The 22,513-nt window shown below is 38.3% G+C and overlaps 1 protein-coding gene across 4 annotated transcripts in view; it reads right to left on the minus strand.

Moving 5' to 3' along the window:
* Positions 1-15,639: 15,639 nt before the first annotated feature.
* Positions 15,640-22,513, minus strand: part of KLHDC3 (kelch domain containing 3) — a 52,345-nt gene continuing 45,471 nt past the window's right edge. For all 4 annotated transcript variants that reach the window (XM_083357817.1, XM_083357818.1, XM_083357820.1 and 1 more), the window contains exons 9-11: positions 19,692-19,765; positions 19,475-19,553; positions 15,640-17,977 (exon numbers count right to left, since the gene is read on the minus strand). In XM_083357817.1, coding sequence (XP_083213943.1) covers positions 17,911-17,977; positions 19,475-19,553; positions 19,692-19,765 — 220 coding nt within the window. In that variant the 3' untranslated portion in view covers positions 15,640-17,910. The remainder of the gene's footprint in view (positions 17,978-19,474; positions 19,554-19,691; positions 19,766-22,513) is intronic.

Below are 22,513 nucleotides of genomic sequence, written 5' to 3' on the forward strand. Positions count from 1 at the left end.
TTGGCATGACCACTAGTTAGGGAGTATTGCAGCTATAGTTCAACACATCTGGGTGGTGCCAGATTAACAAAGATTATCCATCAAGCTGTTCTGGAAAGAAGATAACAAGCTGCCTCGCAAAAGAGTGCAGAGAAAAGCAACAAAGATGATTAGAGGACTGGAGGCTAAACATATGAAGAATGGTTGCAGGAATTGGATATGTCTAGTTTAATAAAAAGAAGGGCTATGAGTGACATAACAGTAATATTCCAATATCTAAGGGGTTGCCATAAAGAAGAGGGGGTCAACCTATACTCCAAAACACCTGGAAGCAGAACAAGAAGCAATGAATGGAAACTAATCAAGGAAATAACTGATCTAGAACTAAGGGAATTTTCTTAACAATTAGAACAATTAATCAATGGAATGACTTGCCTCCAGAAGTTGTAAATGCTCCAACACTGGAGGTTGTTAAGAAGAAATTGGACAACTATTTGTCTGAAATGGTATAGAGTTTCCTGTTTGAACAGAGGGTTGGACTAAAAGACCTCCAAGGTCCCTTCCAACTCTATTATTCTGTTATTCTGCACACACCCCAAGTGTTTGGAAAATCAGCAACAGTAGACTTAAGCAGAACAGGTGGTAGCTGTCCATCCCCAACCCCTGCTTTGCTCAACACATGTAGAAGAGTGAAGGACTTCCAGTGTCATAAAGACCCTGATTATTGCAGATTCTCTAGTATACTGGGTTGACCTCTACACCCAGGGCAACAGAGGGGAGAGGTCATTGTTAGTGTGCTTCTCCTAGGTCCCCCTTAACACAGTGTGATGAAAATTGAAAGGGGGTATTAAGCAGAATTTAAATCAGCTTGAGTGAGAACAGTTTTGTAGTCAAGAAGAATAGAAAAAGTAAATCACCCATTGTGATGGACAGATGCTCTCCAAACTACTAGTTAAATATACTCCTCTGACCCAGAACCATGTCAGAAGAAAAATTTAGCTTCATATACAACTAATTCAAATTGAATATACTGTTTCATCTTCATTTAATTTCCCCTATGGCAAGACCAAATTATCAGTTATAAATCCTGCTAGATTTAAGTATTTAGAGATTGGGTGAGCCTTCTCCACCCTGTTGTCTCGTAAGTGTACTGAAATTACTACCAGGAAATTTGCAGCTCGGCATACTGGAGGTGAATCCAGACATTACAATCTCAACACAAGAAGTTAATAAAGCCTCTTGTAAAATTACTCCACTTAGATTCTTTATTTCAGCTTTTTTATTAGTAGTTTTGATAAGGTGTGAGATTTCATGTTTAACTGGTTTTGTTGTTTGGCAATTGTAATGCTGTTATCCTTTTGTAATTTTACTGTGCAATGATTTGTACTTATTGGTTGCTGTTGACATTCTCATATTTTAATTGTCTTTGAATGGGTTGCTGTTATGTATCTTGTTGAAAAGTGCACACTACAAATAAATATTATGGCTATTATTAAAACTACTGAAGTGCAGTGTTCATTGTTATCAATGAAATTCCTATCCCTTGAGGGGTAAATGCCAGCAGCAGGTGAGCAGTATTTGTAATGATCACATAGGTTTGTCTGTCTGTGTCTGTCTGTCTGTCTGTCTAGTGAATACTTCTCCTCGCCTGTCCTTAGCTAATTGAAAACCCAGTCTCTGTTTATACATAAAATAACTCTATTCCTGCCTTAGAGAAATGCACCATTGATTTGGGGCATGCTGATGTGGGAGGGAAGATGGATAGAAAAGCCATCAAGATAAAGGAATGGACAATTATAAAAAAGATTGACATCCAAACAGGAACATGTTAAACTGTAATTTTAGTGCACGCTACAATCAGCTATATAAACATTAAATATAACTTCCCAAGGGTTGTTTTAGCATTATGTCTTGTTTGGCCTTTATGCCTTACTATTCTGGGGATTTAATATAAAGTTTCTGTATAATTCTTCTCTATAGACTGACATTTTTTCAGCATAGTTACGTTTTTTTAAAATTAATTTCAAGTTATTATAATATTGTGTTGATACCAATGCTACATTTTCAGTAGCCAGTTAGTGAGTATCAATCTCTTAGGGAATAAGCAATTGTCACATTTCTAAGATTCTTTCTGCCTAGATGTTTTAGGTAAGTGAGGGTGGGTGGGAGCTTCAATCAGATTCATACTTCAGAATCTTACATCAAAATTCAAAAACAAGGGGCTACTTTGGGAGTTTGGGAAAGGACACTGAACTCCTGAGAGGTGTGGAAAAGTTTCTTACAAGAAATATATGTGGAAATCCTAGGTAAAGGGAACACCTATTTCTGAGACAATCCACCATTCAAGGGCAGCATTAATCTATGCCGTGGCTCAACAGTACAATCGCTTTTAATCCAAAAGCTAGCTCTACATTTGAAGAGGTAATAAAGAACATCTTTACATTTAAACGATTATGGGGAGCCTATCTGTGATTAGGAAAAAGAACAAAAGATGTTACTTCCTGACACGCTTAAGCCTCATAATTGCCCATTTCAAAAATTAACTGTGGCCCAAAAAATTTCCCACAGCATCAACAGTCTGGCCCACCCAAGTGATAGTTTGTGTTGATTCAGCCGAACCCCCGTCCTGATGCATAAATAGGAAGGCAATGTCTATTCCTTCCATGGATCAGGATTTCTAGACTTGGTGGTCATCGGATTCAAATTACGGCCTTCCTTCCAAGGTGCTACCATAGGCAACGAACCCTATCCTTTCAATGTTTCTGCTGGCCACTGGGTGGATCTGCTGAGACAGAATTGCTTTGGAGCTACTGACTCCATCTCTGAGTTAGGGCAGAAGCTAGAATGATTGCCATCCCCGGGCTAAATCCTGTTATTAAGAGCCAAAAAACCCAACACCTAAAGTAGTTGGATTTCTTACAGTTCTTGGCTTTTGAAATAATAATGATGCAAATTACCCACCCATAATAGATAACCCCTGATTTTTTAAGGCTGAGGTGTCACCACCACCATCACCACCACCACCGCCTTCAACCCAAGAATCTCTTACCTCTTTGCTGTCTGGCTGGGTCTGAACTTGCTGACCCGACATCCTCTGTCTCTCCTTCTTTTATAATGACCCCCTCTGGAGGAGGAGGTGAGAAAAGGGGGGCTATGGGGCCAAACAGGGGATAAAATTACCTCTCGTGACGCAATTGTAAACATCTCTGAACTATTTTTAGAAAACGGGCTTTTAAAAATAGCATCCTTTCTCCTCAACACACACATTTACAGCGTGCCTGTAATCTGATAGGGGAAGCAATAAAGAAAAAAGGCCTGGCTGTTTAAAAGGGGCTTGTTATCTCAGCAGGGAATTAGGGTTATGGGATGGCTTGGGAGCTGCTGCTTGTGGAAGAGAATTATCGTCACTTTTGGCTCTCTAATCCCAGTGATGTGGCTGGTGATGCTGACCTGATGGCACTGAGGCCCTAGAGGAGGTGGCTCGGAAAGGCATTCTCTCAGGCAGAGAACGGAAGGATGCATGAAATCATATACTTTAGAAGCCAGAGTTGAGCTTTTGGGGCTGTTAGAAAAACTTTAATGGGGGCTGTCTCTGTAATCCTTATTACAGTTCTGAAAAGTTAAGAAAATGCTATTATCAGGGTAGGGCCTACCATGCAGCTGAACGAGATGACTGTATCAGGCAATAGAAGCTGTGAGGGAAATGAGATAAATATCAAAGGCAGATTGATCAGATGGCAGATCCATGTAATTTCCCTGCATCCCTTCAAATGGCTTGCTATTAGCAAGTGTGGTGCTAGAAGCTCCCCCATTGTGTACATTGAAACATGGTTGAATTGCTTTTGGTCAGCTTCTGTATATGAACGGGGAAGAGTGCCGTTTTGTCTATTCCCTCAGCTATCAAAATGATTAGGCCAGTTGTGGGGAACTGAGCACTGCAGACAAGTCAACGTGTTGTTCTTGCTGTTCAATTCCAACCCCCCTCACAAAGTCCAGGAGGGTTAAAGGAGAATAATAACAACAATCTTAAATAAACAACCAGATAGGTTAAAACTGTCACTAAAGTCACCAAGAATGGTCAATTGGAGACTTGATGTACAGTGTCATTATACCCATGATACTCTTTTCCACCTGAATCAGGATCATGTGCTCAATAGTTGCCTTGAGGTGGCACTCGAAACCAACAACCTGAAGCTTAACCTACTGTAGATAAGATGGAAGGACTGTGGGTACATGGTTTTCAAAATCAGATATTCAAGAAGTGTCCTGTATTTTACTAAGGGACATTCCCTACCAATTCAAGAGGTTTGGGACTGAATATAAATCTCTTGCTACTACTGTACTTTATTGTGATGGTTTCACAGATAGGAATAGCGTCTTGTAAGGTTATGCCTCCAATTCTCAGTCCATGCAGATGCTCCTTCAATATCTTGTGATCAGTAATATCAAAGGCTGTTCAGAGATCCAGAAAAACTTTCATAGTAGCACTCTTCATATCTCTGTCCCAGCAAAAAAAGAACTATATTCAGGGAAAAGACAGGATAAAAATATTCTAGCTAACTGGCTTCTTTCAAGCATGCTTGCAGCTAAATGGTCAGTACTGTTTAAAGCATCTTGCCTAGGAAAGGAAGATTTCCAACTGAGTAATAATTATTCAAAGCTCCAGAGTTCAAGGACAGAGTCTGCCTCCTTCAAGCTGATAGCCTATCTCTCTCACTGAAAGGAGCAATGACTACTTCCTGGACCCATCTAGTTAGACCCAATTAGATTTTAACTAGTCCCCTCTTGTCTACTTCCTGTGGATATAGCAACTGCCACTGATTTTATAAACTCTGATCAGTGGTGCCCCCATAAACTGGACAGGATGTGAAAGGAATGTAGTGTGTCATTCTGAGCAGATGTGACTCAAAAGGAATTGCAAACAATGGTCATTTGCACCAGGACTACCTGTCAGCAGCTCATCTACCATTGAAAAAGCCCTTAACTGGTGTCCATAGTGAGTCCACTTCATTTTTTTTCCTTCTAGTCTGAGTTACAGGCCCAAAACCTCTGACCAATGAACCTGAAGATAACAGAAACACGACTTATTCATTTATTTATATTTGTACTGTATACTCACATGAAAATAACTCTGGGCAGCACATAGTACTTAAATTAAAAAATACATAAAACAGTCACAGTTAAAAATAACTATTAAAAAGATACACAAAAGAGGAGAGGATGATATTAATCACAGTAAGGGAGGCATGAGAAATCTTCCCAGTCCCCTAGGACCTCTAGATTTGATAACATAGCCAGGTCTTGAGGGAGTTGGAGAAAGTTGAGAGGGATGGAGCTAGTTTCACTTCCATGGGGAAAAGATTCTATAGGGTGGGTGTCATGGCAGAGAAACCCGGCCTTCTGGGAGCCCCCCCCCGATGTAATTCTCTCGCAGAGGGGACCTGCAGCATGCTTCCTCTGCCAGCCCTGATGGGCCAGAGAGATGTAATTGGGGAGAGGCAGTCCCGCACATAATCCGGCCCCATGCAATGAAGGTCTTTAAAGAAAAACAGCACCTTGAACTGGACTCAGAAGCAGACTAGCAACCAATGCAGCTTGTGAACCAGAGGTGTTAACATGTACTGCTCAGGGGGCAAACGTGACTATTTGCACTGCTTCATTTTGAACCAGTTGAAGCTTCTGGATGCTCTTCAAGGGCAGTCCCATGTAGAGTGCATTACAGAAATCCAAAAAAGAGGTGACTAGAGCATGAGTAACAGTGAGCAGATCTCCCAATCTAGGAATGGGCACAACTAGTGCACAAGATGAAGCTGTGCAAAGGGCCTCCTAAACTCAATGTCCACTTGCTCTTTTAGCAGAGGTCCTAAGTCCAGGAAGGCCCCTAGATTGCAAACAGGGTCTGTCTGTGCCATTGCCACTCTATCCAGCATTAAAGATGGCATAGTACTACAACCAGAAGGTGCCAAAAGCCAGAGCCACTCAGTCTTGTTAGGGTTCAGCTGGAGCCTGTTGTTCCCCATCCAGACCCTCACATCCTCCCGACACTGAGATAAGGTACTCATAACATCTCTTAATTCACCAGGGCAGAGATATTGTAAGGGGTGACAGAGGTGCAATTGGGTATTATCTGCACACTGATACTTCATCCCATGGCAATGGATGACCTCACCAAGCAGCCTCATTTCAATATTAAATAGGAGGGGGCAGAATATCAAACCTTACAATACCCCACGGAGCAGAGTCTGAAAACAGGATCTCTCCTCACCAATCACTACCAACTGAAATTGGCCTGAAAAAGGAGGCAAACTAGCACAACTCCATGCTACTTAAATCTTGATTGAAAGGGATCCATACTGTACAATCTGCTTCATCCAAGGCCCTCTTAAGCTGCCGTGCAGTCAACTTCCCAATCATCTTTCTCCAAAAGGGGAGATTAGATACTGGACAAAAAGGATCTAGCAATGTCTTCTTAAAGAGGAAGTGAACCAAAGCCTCCATAAGAAGTGAAGGAACAATCTCATCACTCAAGCACTGCAATTAGTGCAGGTTCAAGTCCCACCAGGCTCAAGTCCCACCAGGTAGGTTTTAATAGCAGCTTTAGCTCACATTCTGTCAGTTCCATCATTCATCAAGTGCCAGTGACATGTCTCTCCTCTCATTTCTCTCAGCTCTTCCCTCTCTTAAGGTAAAGGTAAAGGTTCCCCCGCACATGCGTGCTAGTCGTTTCCGACTCTAGGGGCCGGTGCTCATCTCCGTTTCAAAGCCGAAGAGCCAGCGCTTGTCCGAGGACATCTTTGTAGTCATGTGGCTGGCACGACTAGACGCCAAAGGCGCACGGAACACTGTTACCTTCCCACCGTAGTGGTCCCTATTTTTCTACTTGCATTTTTACGTGCTTTCGAACTGCTAGGTTGGCAGAAGCTGGGACGAGTAACAGGCGCTCACTCTGTTACGCAGCACTCGGGATTCAACCTGCCAAACTGCTGACCTTCTGATCGACAGGCTCACCGTCCTAACCCACTGAGCCGCCGCGTCCCTCTCTTAGCTCTTCCTTAAACCACAAACAGTGCAGGGTTCTCTGAGAGGATAAAGGTTGTATGGGCGTGATCCAATCCAAAGCCTCAGCTTATTCCAAGTGGCCACCAAACTTTGGATGGCCATACAGAACAGTAGGAACAACTCTCAGATCCTTCTGGAACCCATCCAAGTCCATTGGTCCCCGAGCAAAGACCAATCTAATGCTCTAGCCTTTTTGCAGTGGATTGGTGCACTAGTGATTTATGCTAAGTCTAGAATGTTTATAATAAATAAAAGATTTGAATTTCCTGCTTCACAACTTAGCTCTTGAATACTATTCAATACTGTTTCATTCAAAAGGTGGTTTTGGAATTGATGAAGCCCTGTAACCAACAGCACATGCCCATTCATTTCCATATTCAGACAGCGGTTCAGAATTATAATGAAAGGTTAATATACATGAGGAAAAGTGCCATAAACTGGCAGTGTGCAATTTCCTTTTTCATTTGTGATAAGCTTGTGTCATCAGTTGAACACAGTATTAACAACCTGATCATCTGATTATATAGCAGAATAACATCCAACTTTTTGCAGTAACCCTTGGGTACAATATTAAAGTTTAGGTGCTAGTAAATTCTGTAGACTAAGTGCCATGTTGCTTTGCATTTGACCCCATGATTTTGATATCCAACAACATTCAAATACACACACACACACACACACACACACACACACACACACAGAAACATACTTTAGGATCATGTATGAACAATATTCTGTTCAATGAAATGTCAAATTCCGTATAAAAAAGGCTCAGACCTGCAAACTGTAAATTATTCAGCTGATTTTTTTTCCTACTGTTTGTTACTGGTATTTTGTGTTTTGAATCTTGAGCTTTGAATTTAGGTTCAGTACAAAATATATACATTTATTTATAGGCTGAGAAAGTTTTTTTTTTACTGTTCCTAACATACATTCAACCAAAGTTTCTTCTGCAGCTGAGGCAGGAGGAAAGGATAAGAGAACAAAAGATAGTTGATTCATTGACTCAATAAAAATGAGAATCTGATAAGGGAAGTTTAAAATTTATTTCCTCCTGCTGAGATCTTTCCATCTCACAGTCAACTAAAAGCAGTCATCACAGAAGAGGCAAATAGGTCTACTGCATAGCGTGAGTTCACCCATCATATTATTTTGTAATGTGGCTTGTGTGATTTATGTTTTATGTTAGCCTTTGCAAATCCAACTATCATCATTATCCACATCTGACATAATATTCTATATAAATCAGGCATAAAGTGCAAATCCAATTAAACTTGTGATTTAAAAAATATCTCAGCTGTTGAAAACCAAGTTCAGCAATCTATGTTAAGATTAGTATACTGGCAATTTTTTTTTACAAAGGAAAGCTCCATCTAGACAACAAAATATAAGCAAGAAGACAACTTCATTGATTGGTTCTGTTATTTGCTAGTGCTTGTATCAGAATCTACATTTCCTTCCTTTTTTATTTAGATAGCAATATTGCTGAAGTTAAATTTCATCATATATGGCAGTCATTATCAATGTTTGCACCTATCATCTCCCAATTCCTTTGCTCTGGCTGACAAATTCTCTTTAGATTATCAGGGAAGTTTATTCTTCCCCTTACTACTTTGAGGTCTTTTGAATAAAGGTTCAATGTTTGAACTTGTATTATTCAACTCCTCTCAGGAAAGTATCTGGCACCTTGATGATATAAGACAGGAGATGAGTAACCTGCAGCCCAGGAGCTTAACTAATTTTAAAAGTTCACGCCTCTGATAAGAGCTATCTTTACCTTTCAGATGGCTTGCTTCTTGAAAAGAAAAATCAGGAAAAATATCTGATCCTATATATTTTATGCTTTACTCCGAGTTTTGGAATGAATTTCCACCATTTTATCTCCATGGGAATTCAATTTCCAGATTAAAAAAAAAAGACACTCCATTTTTAAAGGACATTTGTACAAAACATTCAGCATTAAACTGATTTCATCCTAAAATATCACTGCCAAGGCATATCTGGGAAATGCAATTCTACAAAGAGAGTATACAGCACCTTAAACTAGGAAAGTTATAATCCCCTAAGGTTCTTTATTTTCTTTTTATTCAGGATAGTAAAACCGTTGGCTCTTATCCATCTAAAACTGAGATATGAATTCCTGATATATTTTGAATATTGTGCTAAAAAAACACCTCCCTAGGTAATTCTGCTTTCTGGAAACTTTTTGTGACCCTGAATTTAAAAAAAGTATGAAGAAAACATACACTGCATACAGTCTGGGATTCTATTGTTGTTTGGAATCAAAATAAATATGGGTGAATTTCTCAGAAGACCCTTGAGAAGCACTCCATGGGGAATGCCACTGAAGACTGAAAGCGTAGTAGGTACAAAAGCTGCTGCTTGCATTTTGATTAGTCAGTGGAAGTTATTCCAAAAGTTTTACTGGGTATCTGTATGTTTTTATGTATGGTATAAGCCTATAAGGCCTCATTTTTAATGCGAAAGGCCTAAATTTTCAAATATTTTCAGAGTACATTCCCTCAAAGGAGTAATGTGTTTTATGCTCAGATACTGGCACATTTTTACCAAGAATTTCTCTTTTTGAGGATATGTAATTAATTTCTGAGGAGTCACCCCAGTATTTCAGAAGGAGATTCCTTCTGCCATCTTGTTGCACCCAACATTTGCACTCCAGACCAAGGAGTAAACAGATAAAACTAATTTTACCTTGCTCATATCAGGCCTGATTGATACTCAAATAGGAGATTTCCAAACCTGAAGGTTAGCCTGGGAAGCTGAAAAGCATCCTGGAAACCAGCACTGGAGAATCATTTCTGTATATTTCATAGAAAATGGCAAGAACATCTTCATGAAGTTACCACGGTAGGAACTGAGCTTGATTCAATGCAAACTCTTCCCCCTGCTGTTGATCTATGTTTGAATCCATTAAGTTTATGGATTTTAATGAACCATGCTGTTTTTAATGTAGTGAATGGCTTTGCAAACTAGATAATAGTAAATTAAAAACCCTGGCTAGGGACGTCTCCAAAAACCATATAAAACTACAGCAAATACATCTCTGAATCAAGGCCTTTATCTGCAGTGCTAGTAGCATAGATAAAGATGTAATTCTTCAAAAGGTGCAGACTCAGGCAATTTAAGTGCAGACAAGATTAGCAGCAGGAAATAAATAGCAACCAACCTTTTTTGTACACACTTGCTTTTTGTTTGGTGAGGGCAGCCTGCCCAGTCTAGACATTTTTCAGATATGTTGGGTCTGAATTGTCCAGAATTTCCAATTTATTAGATGTGTTTGGACTGGACATTCTGCTAGAGGAGAATCATATACATGATAACCTGTCTTTTAATTCATTTAGAAGACCCCTGGGTAGAGAATGCTAGGATGATGCCTGTCAATGTGTGTATATGAGTATTACATAATTTTCAGCTTAATAATTTTCCTTGTGAACAAGCTGTCATTGTAGAAAAAATTAAAAAAATGAAAACACAGTGAAATCAATCAATCCACAAAATAATAGCATAATTGCTGTCGTGTGAAGGTGGTTAATGCATCTGGAAGATATGAGACACAAAATATTATTTGATAACAGATTGCCTGCTTGGTGATGCTGTTTAGGAAAAATGAGCAATATCAAATAGCATGACTGATAACATACTTGCCAAGGAAGAAACTCAAACAGCAATTTCCAAAAACAATAATGTTACACTGAATTGCAGCATAATCTTAACAGGTCTCAGACATTTGCTTCATTTGTCATGTTTTCTTCTGGAGCTATTAGCAACCACACTTTATTTCACAGTATTTTTTTTAAATCAATACTGCATGATCACATACAATGGTTATTACGTTGATTTGAAAGATGTTTCTCAGACTGCATTACAAAACATCAGCATAGGAAAAGCTTCAGCAGCTGCTTATCCTCCAAATTTGCAGATAAGAATAAAGACAGGATAATTACCTGAACTTCTCTGCTATTTATGCACTGCTGGAGCTATCCTGGGCCTGCTGCATTCATTTAATCTGCAAAGGCCTCCCCTTCTCTTTTAAATGCCAAGCAAGTGTTTGTTATTTGTTAAATATGTAATACCCTACAATAATGCATTTGAGGTTTTCAGATTTCCTTCATCAGTTGTAGTTACCTAAATACTGCATGGTGCTTTAATAACTATATAGATGTTTATAGGCATATATGCTGGACACAAGATACATAACAGGTGGGCATCTCACCTTGACACAAAAAAAGCCACTGAGAATTGTGAGATTATGGCAGGATATAAATGTAATAAATAACTATAACAAGGTATCTCCAAAATGAGAAGCAACATATGGGCAACAAATTAGCACGAAAAGAGCCATATTCTATCTATATACTATTTGTAATAAATGCTTTTAATACGATACGATACGATACGATAATCTTTATTGTCATTGTCCCATACAGAACAACGAAATTGAAATAAACTCTGAATTACAGTATATCTTGAATGAGAAAGAATATACTGCTGGAGCAAAATTTAATCTAATCTGAGTAACAGAATGGAAGATTCCAAATTCTGCAATGTTAGCATGGCATTTTATTCTTCACTCAGAAGGCTACATCTAGTTGTAGGTACAATTTTGAACTAAGGAATATATAAAACAAGGGTGGTTAGAGGATGGAATGATACTTATCGGTAGGTTTCTGCGTGATTTGAATTAAGACAGGCCAGAATTTATGACTCCCAGTTGTTTGCAATGGTAATAGTCACTTTTTATTGTCTTACTACTGCTGATAATCAGGTTGTGAGAACATGTATGTGTGAAAGAACCAATAGGGAATTAGGCTTTGGTGCTCAAAGTAAATGGGTTTAGCATTCAAAGGATACATCTACATCTAAAAAGTTTTTTAGATTTCTTTTTAATCCCACCTTATAAATAACTCAAGGTGGTGAACATATCTAATATTCCTCCTTTTCCCATTTTCCCCACAGCAGCCTTGTTTTTTTAGGGACAGCAGGACTAATAGTAATATATTCCTGGTTTCTAGTCTGATGCTTTAACTAGTAGAACAAACTGGTTTTAGGACTCTAGTAAAAAAAGGAGGTTTTACAACAGTGAAATCTGACCATCCTTAATATATATAGAATTTGAAACGAATTCAGAGATGGGCAGAGAATATTGAAAACTAATCTTTTGAGGAGAGGCTGGGATAACTTAGACTCAGCTACCTCAGAGGGCAAGCCCAAATCTAGTGGGTTTAATTGGTAACTTTTGAGTGAACATTTAGGTGAGTTCTTTGTACTAAAAGAAATGTTCCAGAGGTTGAGGAGGGGGAAAGTCTATCCAATTTACTGAGGGAAGAAAATTATCTATGGTTCAGGATTTCCTTCATAAAATGTGAGTCCAGGTTTAATGCCATTCTCACCCTATGGTTTATAAAAAATATTTTCTTAATAGAATGCCACTTAAAACAAAGAATTACTATTGTAGATACCGATATGGCTAATATTAATTCCATCCAACAGACATTTCCCTAACATTCTAATTTCCAAAACTCAGTGATGCTTTGCTTAGAAGGTGATCTAAGGAGAAAAGAAAGTAATGGAAGTGTAAGAAATTAAGAATGAGGCAGCAAAGTGAAAGTGCAAATATCCCCTTTTTTGTATCAGAATTTTGGGTCACCCAGGTGGTACTTGCAATAAGCTCAAACAAAACAAATTTTCTTTTGGAAGAATACATTGTAACAGTGTTGTTGTTTTTTAAAGAAATTCTGCGTTTAAAAATTGTTTAAAAATTCTCATATTGTCTTTTGCCTTGATCCTCCCATTGCATTCCCCTCACCCCTGGTCATTTGTTCTTCTCTCAACAAGTATCCATCACTCATTGTGTTTATTCCTCAAAGATTATGAGATTTCCTCTCCTTTTAGGCTTACTTCTCTAAAGATGTCAATTACGTCTTACAACCTGACCTGCTGTAGGCACCCTCTGGCACAACATGGAATATAAATCAAATGTATAACTCTGGGACTTCCTGTGCTTTTTTCTGTCTCGTTATGTATGAAGGTGTTTGAGGTTCCACGCCTGGATAATAAGTTTAATATATGTGTCAGAGCACTGGACTGGACACCCTGATAGGGCATTTCTTCATTCAATGGATTGATTCTAAGTGGTGCTTTTATAGGAATGAAAGTCCAGCTCTTTCTCATAATCTTTTCATAAATTCCATGCTCAAGCTTTGACACTGAAATGTGGGTTGGGTGCCAGTTTTCACCAGCAATTCTAATTATTATTTAGAATTATAATTTGTGATAAGTCTCATATGGCCTGAATCTCAGTGCTGTGGGTTCTGTATCTTGACCAGACAATATTCTAGTCAAGCCTCCTCGATCCTGATTCAATTATCTACCTAGAAGAAATGTGTTTCAGGTTGGGATATTTTAATCAGAGAACTGTGAGGAGAATATATTGAAAATTTCAGTTTTAGGAAAGTGATCTTTAAAATTGCATGGACTGGAAGGACTGCTAATTAAAATGTACAAAAACCTTCCTGCTTATTAGGAATATGTTGAGTAGCTTTCTCTTCTTAAACTTTCCCAAGAAGGATGCAGAGTTCAGACTTCTCCAATATTTACCTATTTTTTAAAAATGTATTTTTTGTGAAAAAAAGAGAAGGAACAAAATGTCTGCCCACTTACAAAAGCAACTGACTTGGCAAATGGATTTTGTTTCACTATTGATATATCAGTGTTCTGCATTGCACAAACCTGAGGCGGGTTATGATGCATGCATCTTTCTGCAAGAATGTGCAGACCAGAACTCAGGAAAAATGCCCTCGACCTGAGGCACTGGTCTCATGGAAGAAGCGTTCTGAGGCTCATTCCACTTTCACCTGCGGCAAGCAAGTTTTGTAAGTTTTTATTTCTCCCCCACCCCAGTAAATATGTGATACGTTTGTTTTAGCAGAGCCAAAAAAGGTAACTGTCTCTTCCAAGCTGTGTTCACAAGTCTCCAAAGTTATTCTATTTTTAAAGTTGTGACAACTTTATTCAACAACACATTATGAGTGTATGCACTGTTGTCCAAATCCCACTGAAAATTTTCCTTATGATTCTCTAACAGCTCTCAAAAGAAACCAGCATGGCTGCATAAAGAACTCTCTGATAAATTGAAAGACAAAAAGGACAAGTATAAAAAGTGGAAAGAAGGGCACATAACTAAAGTAGAATATCAGCAAATAGCCCGAGCCTGCAAAGGAGTGAGGAAAGCTGAAGCTCAAAATGAACTAAGGCATGCAACAAAAGTCAAAAATAAGAAAAAAAAAAAGCTTCTTTCAACATGTAAAAAACAAGAAAAAAGTGAAGGAAACGATTGGTCCACTAGTGGGAGAAAGTGGCATGAAGGTGACAAGCAACAGGGAGAAAGCAGAACTACTTAACTCAATTTTTGCATCCGTATTTACACAAAGGGGAAAAACAGTCCAACCTATCAAAACAGTACTGTAAAAAACAGATTAGAAATACAAGTTAAGATAGGTAAGAAAACAGTAAATGAGCACCTGTCCACCCTAGACGAGTTCAAATCACTAGGACCAGATGGACTACACCCCAAGGTTCTGAAGGAACTGGCAGATGTGATCTCAGAACCACTGAACTATATCTGTCAAAGATCCTGGAGCACTGGGGAACTACCAGAGGACTGGAAAAGAGCTGATGTAGTTCCCATCTTCAAAAAAGGGGGAAAAATGGATCTAGGAAACTACAGACCTATCAGCCTGACCTCAATACCTGGCAAGATCTTGGAAAAGATAATCAAGCAATGAATCAGAGAACACCTAGAGGCAAACAAAGTCATTACCAAAAGCCAACATAGGTTTGTCAAAAACAGATCAAGCCAGACAAATCTTATTGCATTCTTTGACCAGGTGACAAACTTAGTGGACTAGAGGAATGCTAATTTACTTGGATTTCAGTAAGGCATTTGATAAAATAGACCACAACCTACTACTTGATAAGATAGAAAAATGTGGGTTAGACAGCATCACCGCCAGATGGATTCGTAGTTGGCTGACCAGCCAAACTCAGCATGTGGTCCTCAATGGAACTGCATCTACATGGAAGAAAGTGTGTAGTGGGGTACCCTAGGGCTCTGTTCTGGGCCCAGTGCTCTTCAACATCTTCATCAATGATTTGGATGAGGGGATAGATGGGGAATTCATCAAATGTGCAGATGACACTAAGCTGGCAGGAATAGCCAACACCCCAGAAGATAGGCTTAAGATTCAGAAGGATTTTGACAGACTTGAAATTGGGTGCTATCTAACAAAATGAAATTCAATGGTGAAAAAAGTAAGGTTTTACACTGAGGCAAGAAAAACCACCTATACTATACCTGTGCATTTGGTTTTTCTTGCTTCAGTATCTTAAGCCTATCTCCAAAGCACCTGAAGGCAGGACAAGAAGCAACGGATAGAAACTAACCAAAGAGAGAAGCAACCTAGAACTAAGCAGAAATTTTCTGACAGAACAATTAATCAGTGGAACAACCTGCCTCCAGAAGCTGTGAATGCTCCAACACTAGAAGTTTTTAAGAAGAGACTGGACAGCCATTTGTCTGAAATGGTATAGGGTTTCCTGCCTGAGCAGGGGGTTGGATTAGATGACCTCCAAGGTCCCTTCAATTATTATTAGATGACCTCCAAGGTCCCTTCTATTATTATTATTATTATTATTATTATTATTATTATTATTATTATTATTATTATTATTAAACAAAAGGAACCCAGTTTGTTTCCTATAATAAAAATATTATCATCCTAACTCAACTGTTGACTGTTGGACAAATACAAAAACTCTTTTTGATTCAGAAAAGACTGCTAAGAACATCTCAAGGTTGCCTTGCAGACCAGGTTTGGGAGTCTCCGTATATTAAATCATTTTTTTTCCTACTAGTTAAATCTGAAAGGAACAACGGATAATACTTCTTAAGAATTGTGTGAGACGGCTGATGATTAATACAGGAAAAAATTAGCCTACAAACATTCTGCTTTCGTTTAACCAAGTCCATTCAAGAATAAAAGGTATATGGTAAAAGAAAACTGAAAAAAAATCAAATGGGGTATCTGGATCAGTCCTTCTTTATCATGTTGTAATAAACATTGTCTAGTTCTGACAAATTCAGTGGTAGTTGGACAAATGAGCTGCATTATGTTTTAAGATAATATAAATATTATCCTGAGGTGCAGAGCTCTATGATAGCTTATTCTTTTATCAGGTGATAAAACTTGTATACTTTTTATAGAAGTGAAAACTGAGGAACAAGTTGCATGTGCAGAAATGGTTTTGTGTTGGCCTCATTCATATTCATGTTTAATGTAATATACATGCATTTGTAAGAAATCTAATCTATGCATATATGTACAGTATATAGGTTTACTACACTGCCTATATTAATTTTTATTTTTCTTATACTGTTATGTTTATAAGGCCACCTTTTTCATACAACGCAACACACACTGTTATTTTGAGGATGGATGAAATTAAACTTGTGGTAAATAACCTCCCCCCAAAAGATTAATATAAATACTGTCCTGTTTTGATACCAGGTTAAATAATCTCATGGAGCAATTGAATTAGGTAATTTTAAGGCACTTGGATTACCCTAACTGGTTAAAAGCCTTGTTTAATAAGAGTAATGAAGAAACTCAATTTTAATAAATATGCAGCATTTATATAGCACTTTTGAATATTCAAAACATTTCACTTATTGTATATTGTAATCATTACAATATTCCCATATGGCAAGAACGTGTTACTCCTATATTTCTGATGTGAGGCTGAAACCAAGTGTGGCTTGCCCGGCAATGTTTAGCAAGTCCATGGCCGCAGCAAGATTTGAACTGATAACACTCCAGCTCACTCCTTAGCTACTAATGTATACATTTTTTTTTCAATTAGAGTCTTAATTTGTGGACTGCAGACTTTAAATCCTCATACCTTCTGCATTAGTCCACCACTTGTCCTCTAGGCATATAAAGTACTGTCTTTCCCTACCCTGGTATTTATATATTCAGAGCTTTTGCTTGTACATATCAAACTGGGTGATAGCATTTCAGATCTTGTGATGAATACTCCCATAACAGACAGAAAAAAAAATGATTCAGTCTTACAGGATGTTGGATGCCACTCCTTGCTTGGTCAGATAGTCATCATCCTACTTTCTTCCACTGAAGACTCTGATCTGTACCACTGTAAAGGTGGCAAGTGCTTAAGTATCATATGGAGATCGTCCAGGTGCCCATTGCCGAAAACAAGCTGGTCAAACCCCCAAATGTATAAGACTAGGCAATTTTTTCTATGCTCAGGGAAGCAAAGAAAATGGCTTAAGATAGGGCACCAGTTCAGTTCTTACATTAATACTGAGAGCTAGGCACTCAAAATTGCTGAGACATAGAGAAGCTGAATTCTGATGAGTCCTTGCTTTGTTCACCTTTGATTCTGTAGCGCATATGAAACATATGCTGTTCTTGTAACAATCCTGAGATTTATATTTCCTTTGACTCTAATAAATGATACTATACCAGTAGATGGCTGTCAGATGTAACCTTCAGCTATGAGAGCAAAAACACATCTGGCGTCCTTTTCTGTAGTATGCATTATCTGATTCTGCATGCATGCTACCTTAAAATCAAGGTTTTGGCAAAGTTATAGCTGCAACTAGTGTGGCAGTGGGATAGGCAATAAGAAGCCTCCCAACATTGGTCAGTAAAGAGATATTTGTATTGAAATAGTGCTCCTTTTTTGAATAAGCTGAACTTTCATGCACAGGGAGGAAGACAGAAGGTGACATTTGCAAGGTAAGGAGTTGAAGGCAGTTAGGAGCATGATACCAAATTATCCATGGGAAGAAAGAATTGGACGGCTGATGTTGCTGTTAGTTGTCATTGCTGAAAGCTCCCATCTGAAAAGACAACAGATCAGATTTATTTTATTTCATTTATATAAGATTAGTAGAGCCCCATCCCACCCCATCTACTGCAGCATTTCTCTGGGTATTCATGAGCAATAACAAAGCAATAAAAACCAAAAAAAAAAGTCCATCCTGATGCCTTCAAGCACAACACATTCCCACATACTGTATTCAGAAAAAAAGCTAGAAATTTACTGTGCTCCAATTTCATACTACCTAAAGGCTGGTGGGAAAAGCCAGAACTTGATGACTTTTTTGAGGATCAAAAAAGTAGAGGTTTGCCTGATTTCAGAGAAAAGGGTATTTCAAAGGGCAGGACCGTTACTCAGCATATTACCTAGGTTCTATTAGATGGCAACATTTAAGGGAAGGGACCTGAGGGAGCCACTCTATCAAACTCCATGCAGATACCCTCAGGAAAAGACAGTCCCTCAGTTAACCTGATCCTGTGCCATTCAGGATTTTAAAGGTGATTAGACAACCTATGTCCAATTGGATTATCTTTCAGAGATATTTCCTTATCCAGATTTTTCGATGTCTTCAACAATAACAGAACTTCTAGAATACTGCCTTCACTGGAAAAACAGATACATTCAGAGATGTATCTGCCTTGAAAATAGTTCACGTTGAACTGTATAGCCCAGTCAAATATCAGCACAGGGAATGTTTTATATCATTTTATGTTATGTCATAAACGGTTTTATGATGTTTATGTCATAAAATGTTTTATAAAGTTTACCAAATTTCAGTTCCCTAGGAGTCATAGAGCTTGGATTTTGCACACATCCTGTAAGCCAGCTCATGTGAGATATTCAGTACCTTAAATTGGATCTTGAAAAAAACTGGAAGCCAACAGCTCCCACAGCACCACTGTTACATGGGCAAACCATGGAGTGCTCAAAACTGGATCAGATATAATTTCTGGATGGTCTTTAAGGGCAACCCCATATAGAGCATGTTGTAGTTCATTAGCCAGGACTACAATGTGAATGCCATGAACAAGTTTTCCCAATCCAGAAATAGGTGCATAGCCCTAGCCATGGCTATCAAGAAGGAGCCATGACTTAAGATACAAGCATAATACAGTAGAGCAACAGGCAAGATTTTCCAACTATCACTGAATAATGGAGAAATGATAACACTAAAAACATCCATGCTAAACTGCACACAGACCTGCTATAAACCATGATGGCAAAATAGTGATGTGTCAAGATGCAAACCATTGTTGGAAGTAAGGATGTAAGCTATAGAATTTTTCTCATAAAGTCACAATGAAAGCCAGTTGCTCCCCTCTTCCATAAATGTCTGTGGGCAAAGTGCATAAGTTGCAGAGTACGTGCCTTATATGTGAAGTCTCAAATTTGATCTGTCAGAACATCTGTAGAGTTTCTCTCAGTGAGCACACACTATGCTAGGGCAGCTACTTACACTGCTAAGACTCTGTAAGCAGAGATACTGAACGTATTTCCATAAGGTCAAATATTTTACCTTATATCATGAGGGAGACAAGACTGGTCCAAATTGTACTGGATCACTGCCAGTTTACACAGCGTTTTTAAGCTGGGACCTGAAAAAAGAGTAATACACAGTACATGATATCCAATAATTAAAAACTAAATCAACTACAACATTGAGTCGGACATTTTTTTAAAAAACAAGAGATTTGAACAAGGTAGTTATTGATAATGAGAAAATATTCACATACTGAAGTCTAAGATGTACAAATCTGAGTGATCCATCAGGTCAAATTCATCTCCCATGCCTTCTTCTGGAGATGGGCTGTAGAAATAAAAAAAGGATCTTATCAATCACTGAAAAAGTTTTGTGAATTGGAACATAACAAATAAAAATCTATTTCAAGCTAGTGCTTTTATTAGGACAAACAGAGTTTTTAAATAATTGCAAGATTCTGAATTCCCAAGGAGTCATTATCAGAACTGTTAAAAATCCAAAGAAAAACAAAGGTGGAATAGGAAAATTACTGATCATACCACATCAAGTCACAGTATCAAATGGGGTACTGGAGAATTTCCAAACATAGAAAATCAATTTTGGAAAGAATTTACTTGGGGTTTATATCCAGTGTATCTTATCCCTCAAAAAAAATTTTATAACAGTTCTTTGGTGTAATTATAGCTTGTAGACACTTGGGAGTTCTATATGTTTATAGTTAACAGAGTTCTAAAGTTTGATAATAACAGTTTTATTTATGGAACTCTGAAATCAAGTAAACCTGATTGAAATCAAATTATTTGACAAAACTGGCTTGTAAAATTAATTACATAGAAAATTCCCCAAGGGAAGAATGGGAGAAGATGCTTTAATTTCTGTTTTCCCAAGGGAACAATAGGCAAGAATAAATGCAGGAGTGAATTAAGGATTTTACTTTCAGCATATTTAGACAATGGGTTAAAAAAAATCCTAAATGTGAAATAGCTACTGAGGCCTTCGCTACTTGCTTTTAGTTACCCACCTAATATTGCCTTCCTAGCATCTCCTGCTTCTTCTGCAGGTCTGGCATTTGTGCCTCATGATTCCCCCCCCTAAATACAGTGGATATTGAGGCTGCACAGCTGCACAATCCTGGGGGAAAAGGGAGTTGCTTCAAAATATTGCAGACAGATGGTATGTTGTCCTCCTGCACACTCTGAAGTACCTTTTGAAGACTGAATCTGAAGCACTGCATAGCCCAAGTATATATTACACTTTACTCTCTGCATGTGCCTACCGTCTGCCATGTCCCATACTGAACATTTTGGAAAGCTAGCAACATGGTGTTCCCTCATGTACAGACAGATCTTTCCCTGAAAAGGCTTGGTCGATAGCCTTTGTTCACAACATTTATATGTGAATTTTCCACTGATATTTATTTTATTCTAGCTTTAGAGAGATTTGAATTCTTCTGTTCTTTGTTAATATTACTAGACTTAATAGTAATATTAAGGTGAAAGATGATTATGTAATATTTTTTCATAAGTTTCTAAATGGACACAAAAGAATGCCCAGAATAAGCAAGGGCAGAGGATCCAGCATCCATAGTTTAAGAGAGAAGAAGCATAAGCATGTCAGAAAAAGGAAATATATAGCTTGATCTGTTTACAGAATCACTTACACTTCTGTTACTTTGATTTCTCCAGCCTCTCTGCTCCCCTAGCAAACAAATAAAGCTTTCGTCACTACCCCCACAACAGGCAGGACCGGATGTTCTGGCAACATCTGGAGATTTCATTATCACAGAAGGTCGTAGAGACTCCTAGCAGGCTACCAACTTTGAAGGTGGGGGTGGGGGAATCCTATTAGATTACTCCCAGGCATCAGGAACATCTACTTTCTTCTCTGAAGTTGAAATCATTCATTCATATATGAGAACATTGTTTCTTTAAAAAATTCAAATAAGATCTAAAGCAAGAGTCTTAATATGCAAGGCACTCTTTTTAAATATATATATTTTTAAGAGTTAAGTAATTAAGAAAATAGGATCGCAGGCAAAGAAAGCAGTTAAGATTTTTTTTTCTTGTTGCCTTGCACTAAGCTCAAGGTACCGAAACAGCCAGACTGAATTAAATTATAGTTAATCAACTTTAAGGCTTTTAGGAAAAATACACATTTGATACTAAGTAACTACTATGGAAATATATTTTGCGAAACTCTCCTTTGAAGCATTAGTATTTGGCATTTCTTATACCTTCAGTCTTGAAAGAGGCTGTGGTACGTCCTCATTCTTAAGATCCTTTCTCTGGATCCAGTTGAGTTTAGTAAATATCAGTCCGTCTCCAACCTTCTCTGAAATGTTACTGAGCATGTGGTAGGGATTTAGTCACAAAATACCCTACAAAGTAGATTATCTAGTCAAGGTTCAGTCTAGCTTCAGGCCTGGGCATAGACCCAAGACTGGGTTGCTCTACTTGGTAATCTTGGCTAGGGATAGAATACCCCTCTTGGTTAGCAGCCTTTGATATCACTGGCCATGGTATCTTTCTAGACTGCCTGCTGGGAGTTTATAGATCAAAAGCACTGTTTCAGAGTGCTTCTACTGCTCCTTTCTCAATATGTGATTCTAGCTGGGTGATGCTGTTTTATGTGACGCCAGACGGATTGGTGTCATCCGTTTGCTGATACCCACTTATACATGATCACTTCTGGCATGATAAAGAGAGTAATGAAGATGAACTTGAAGAGATATGAAAGCTCCACTGCCAAAGCGAAAAAGGGTAAAACATTTTGGAAGCAACTCAGACAGTTCCCTAATTCACTGAACTATAAGAGGGCAAAGTACAGCACAGGAAGACTTGCAAAATTCTGTTATTTATTTATTTCTATACCGCCTTTATTATTTTTACAAATAATTCAAGGCAGCTAACATATGTGATGCATTTAATTCCTCCTTTTTCCCCACCACAACTACAACTACACACCTGTGAGGTGGGTTGGGCTGAGAGTGTGTAACTGGTCCAAAGTCACCCAGCTGGCTTTCATGACTAAGGCAGGATTTGAACCTAGGGTCTCCGGCTTTCTAGCCTGACTAGA

This window comes from Vipera ursinii (assembly GCF_947247035.1).
Source record: "Vipera ursinii genome assembly, chromosome: 1".
In the NCBI taxonomy this organism is placed as follows: Eukaryota; Metazoa; Chordata; class Lepidosauria; order Squamata; family Viperidae; genus Vipera; species Vipera ursinii.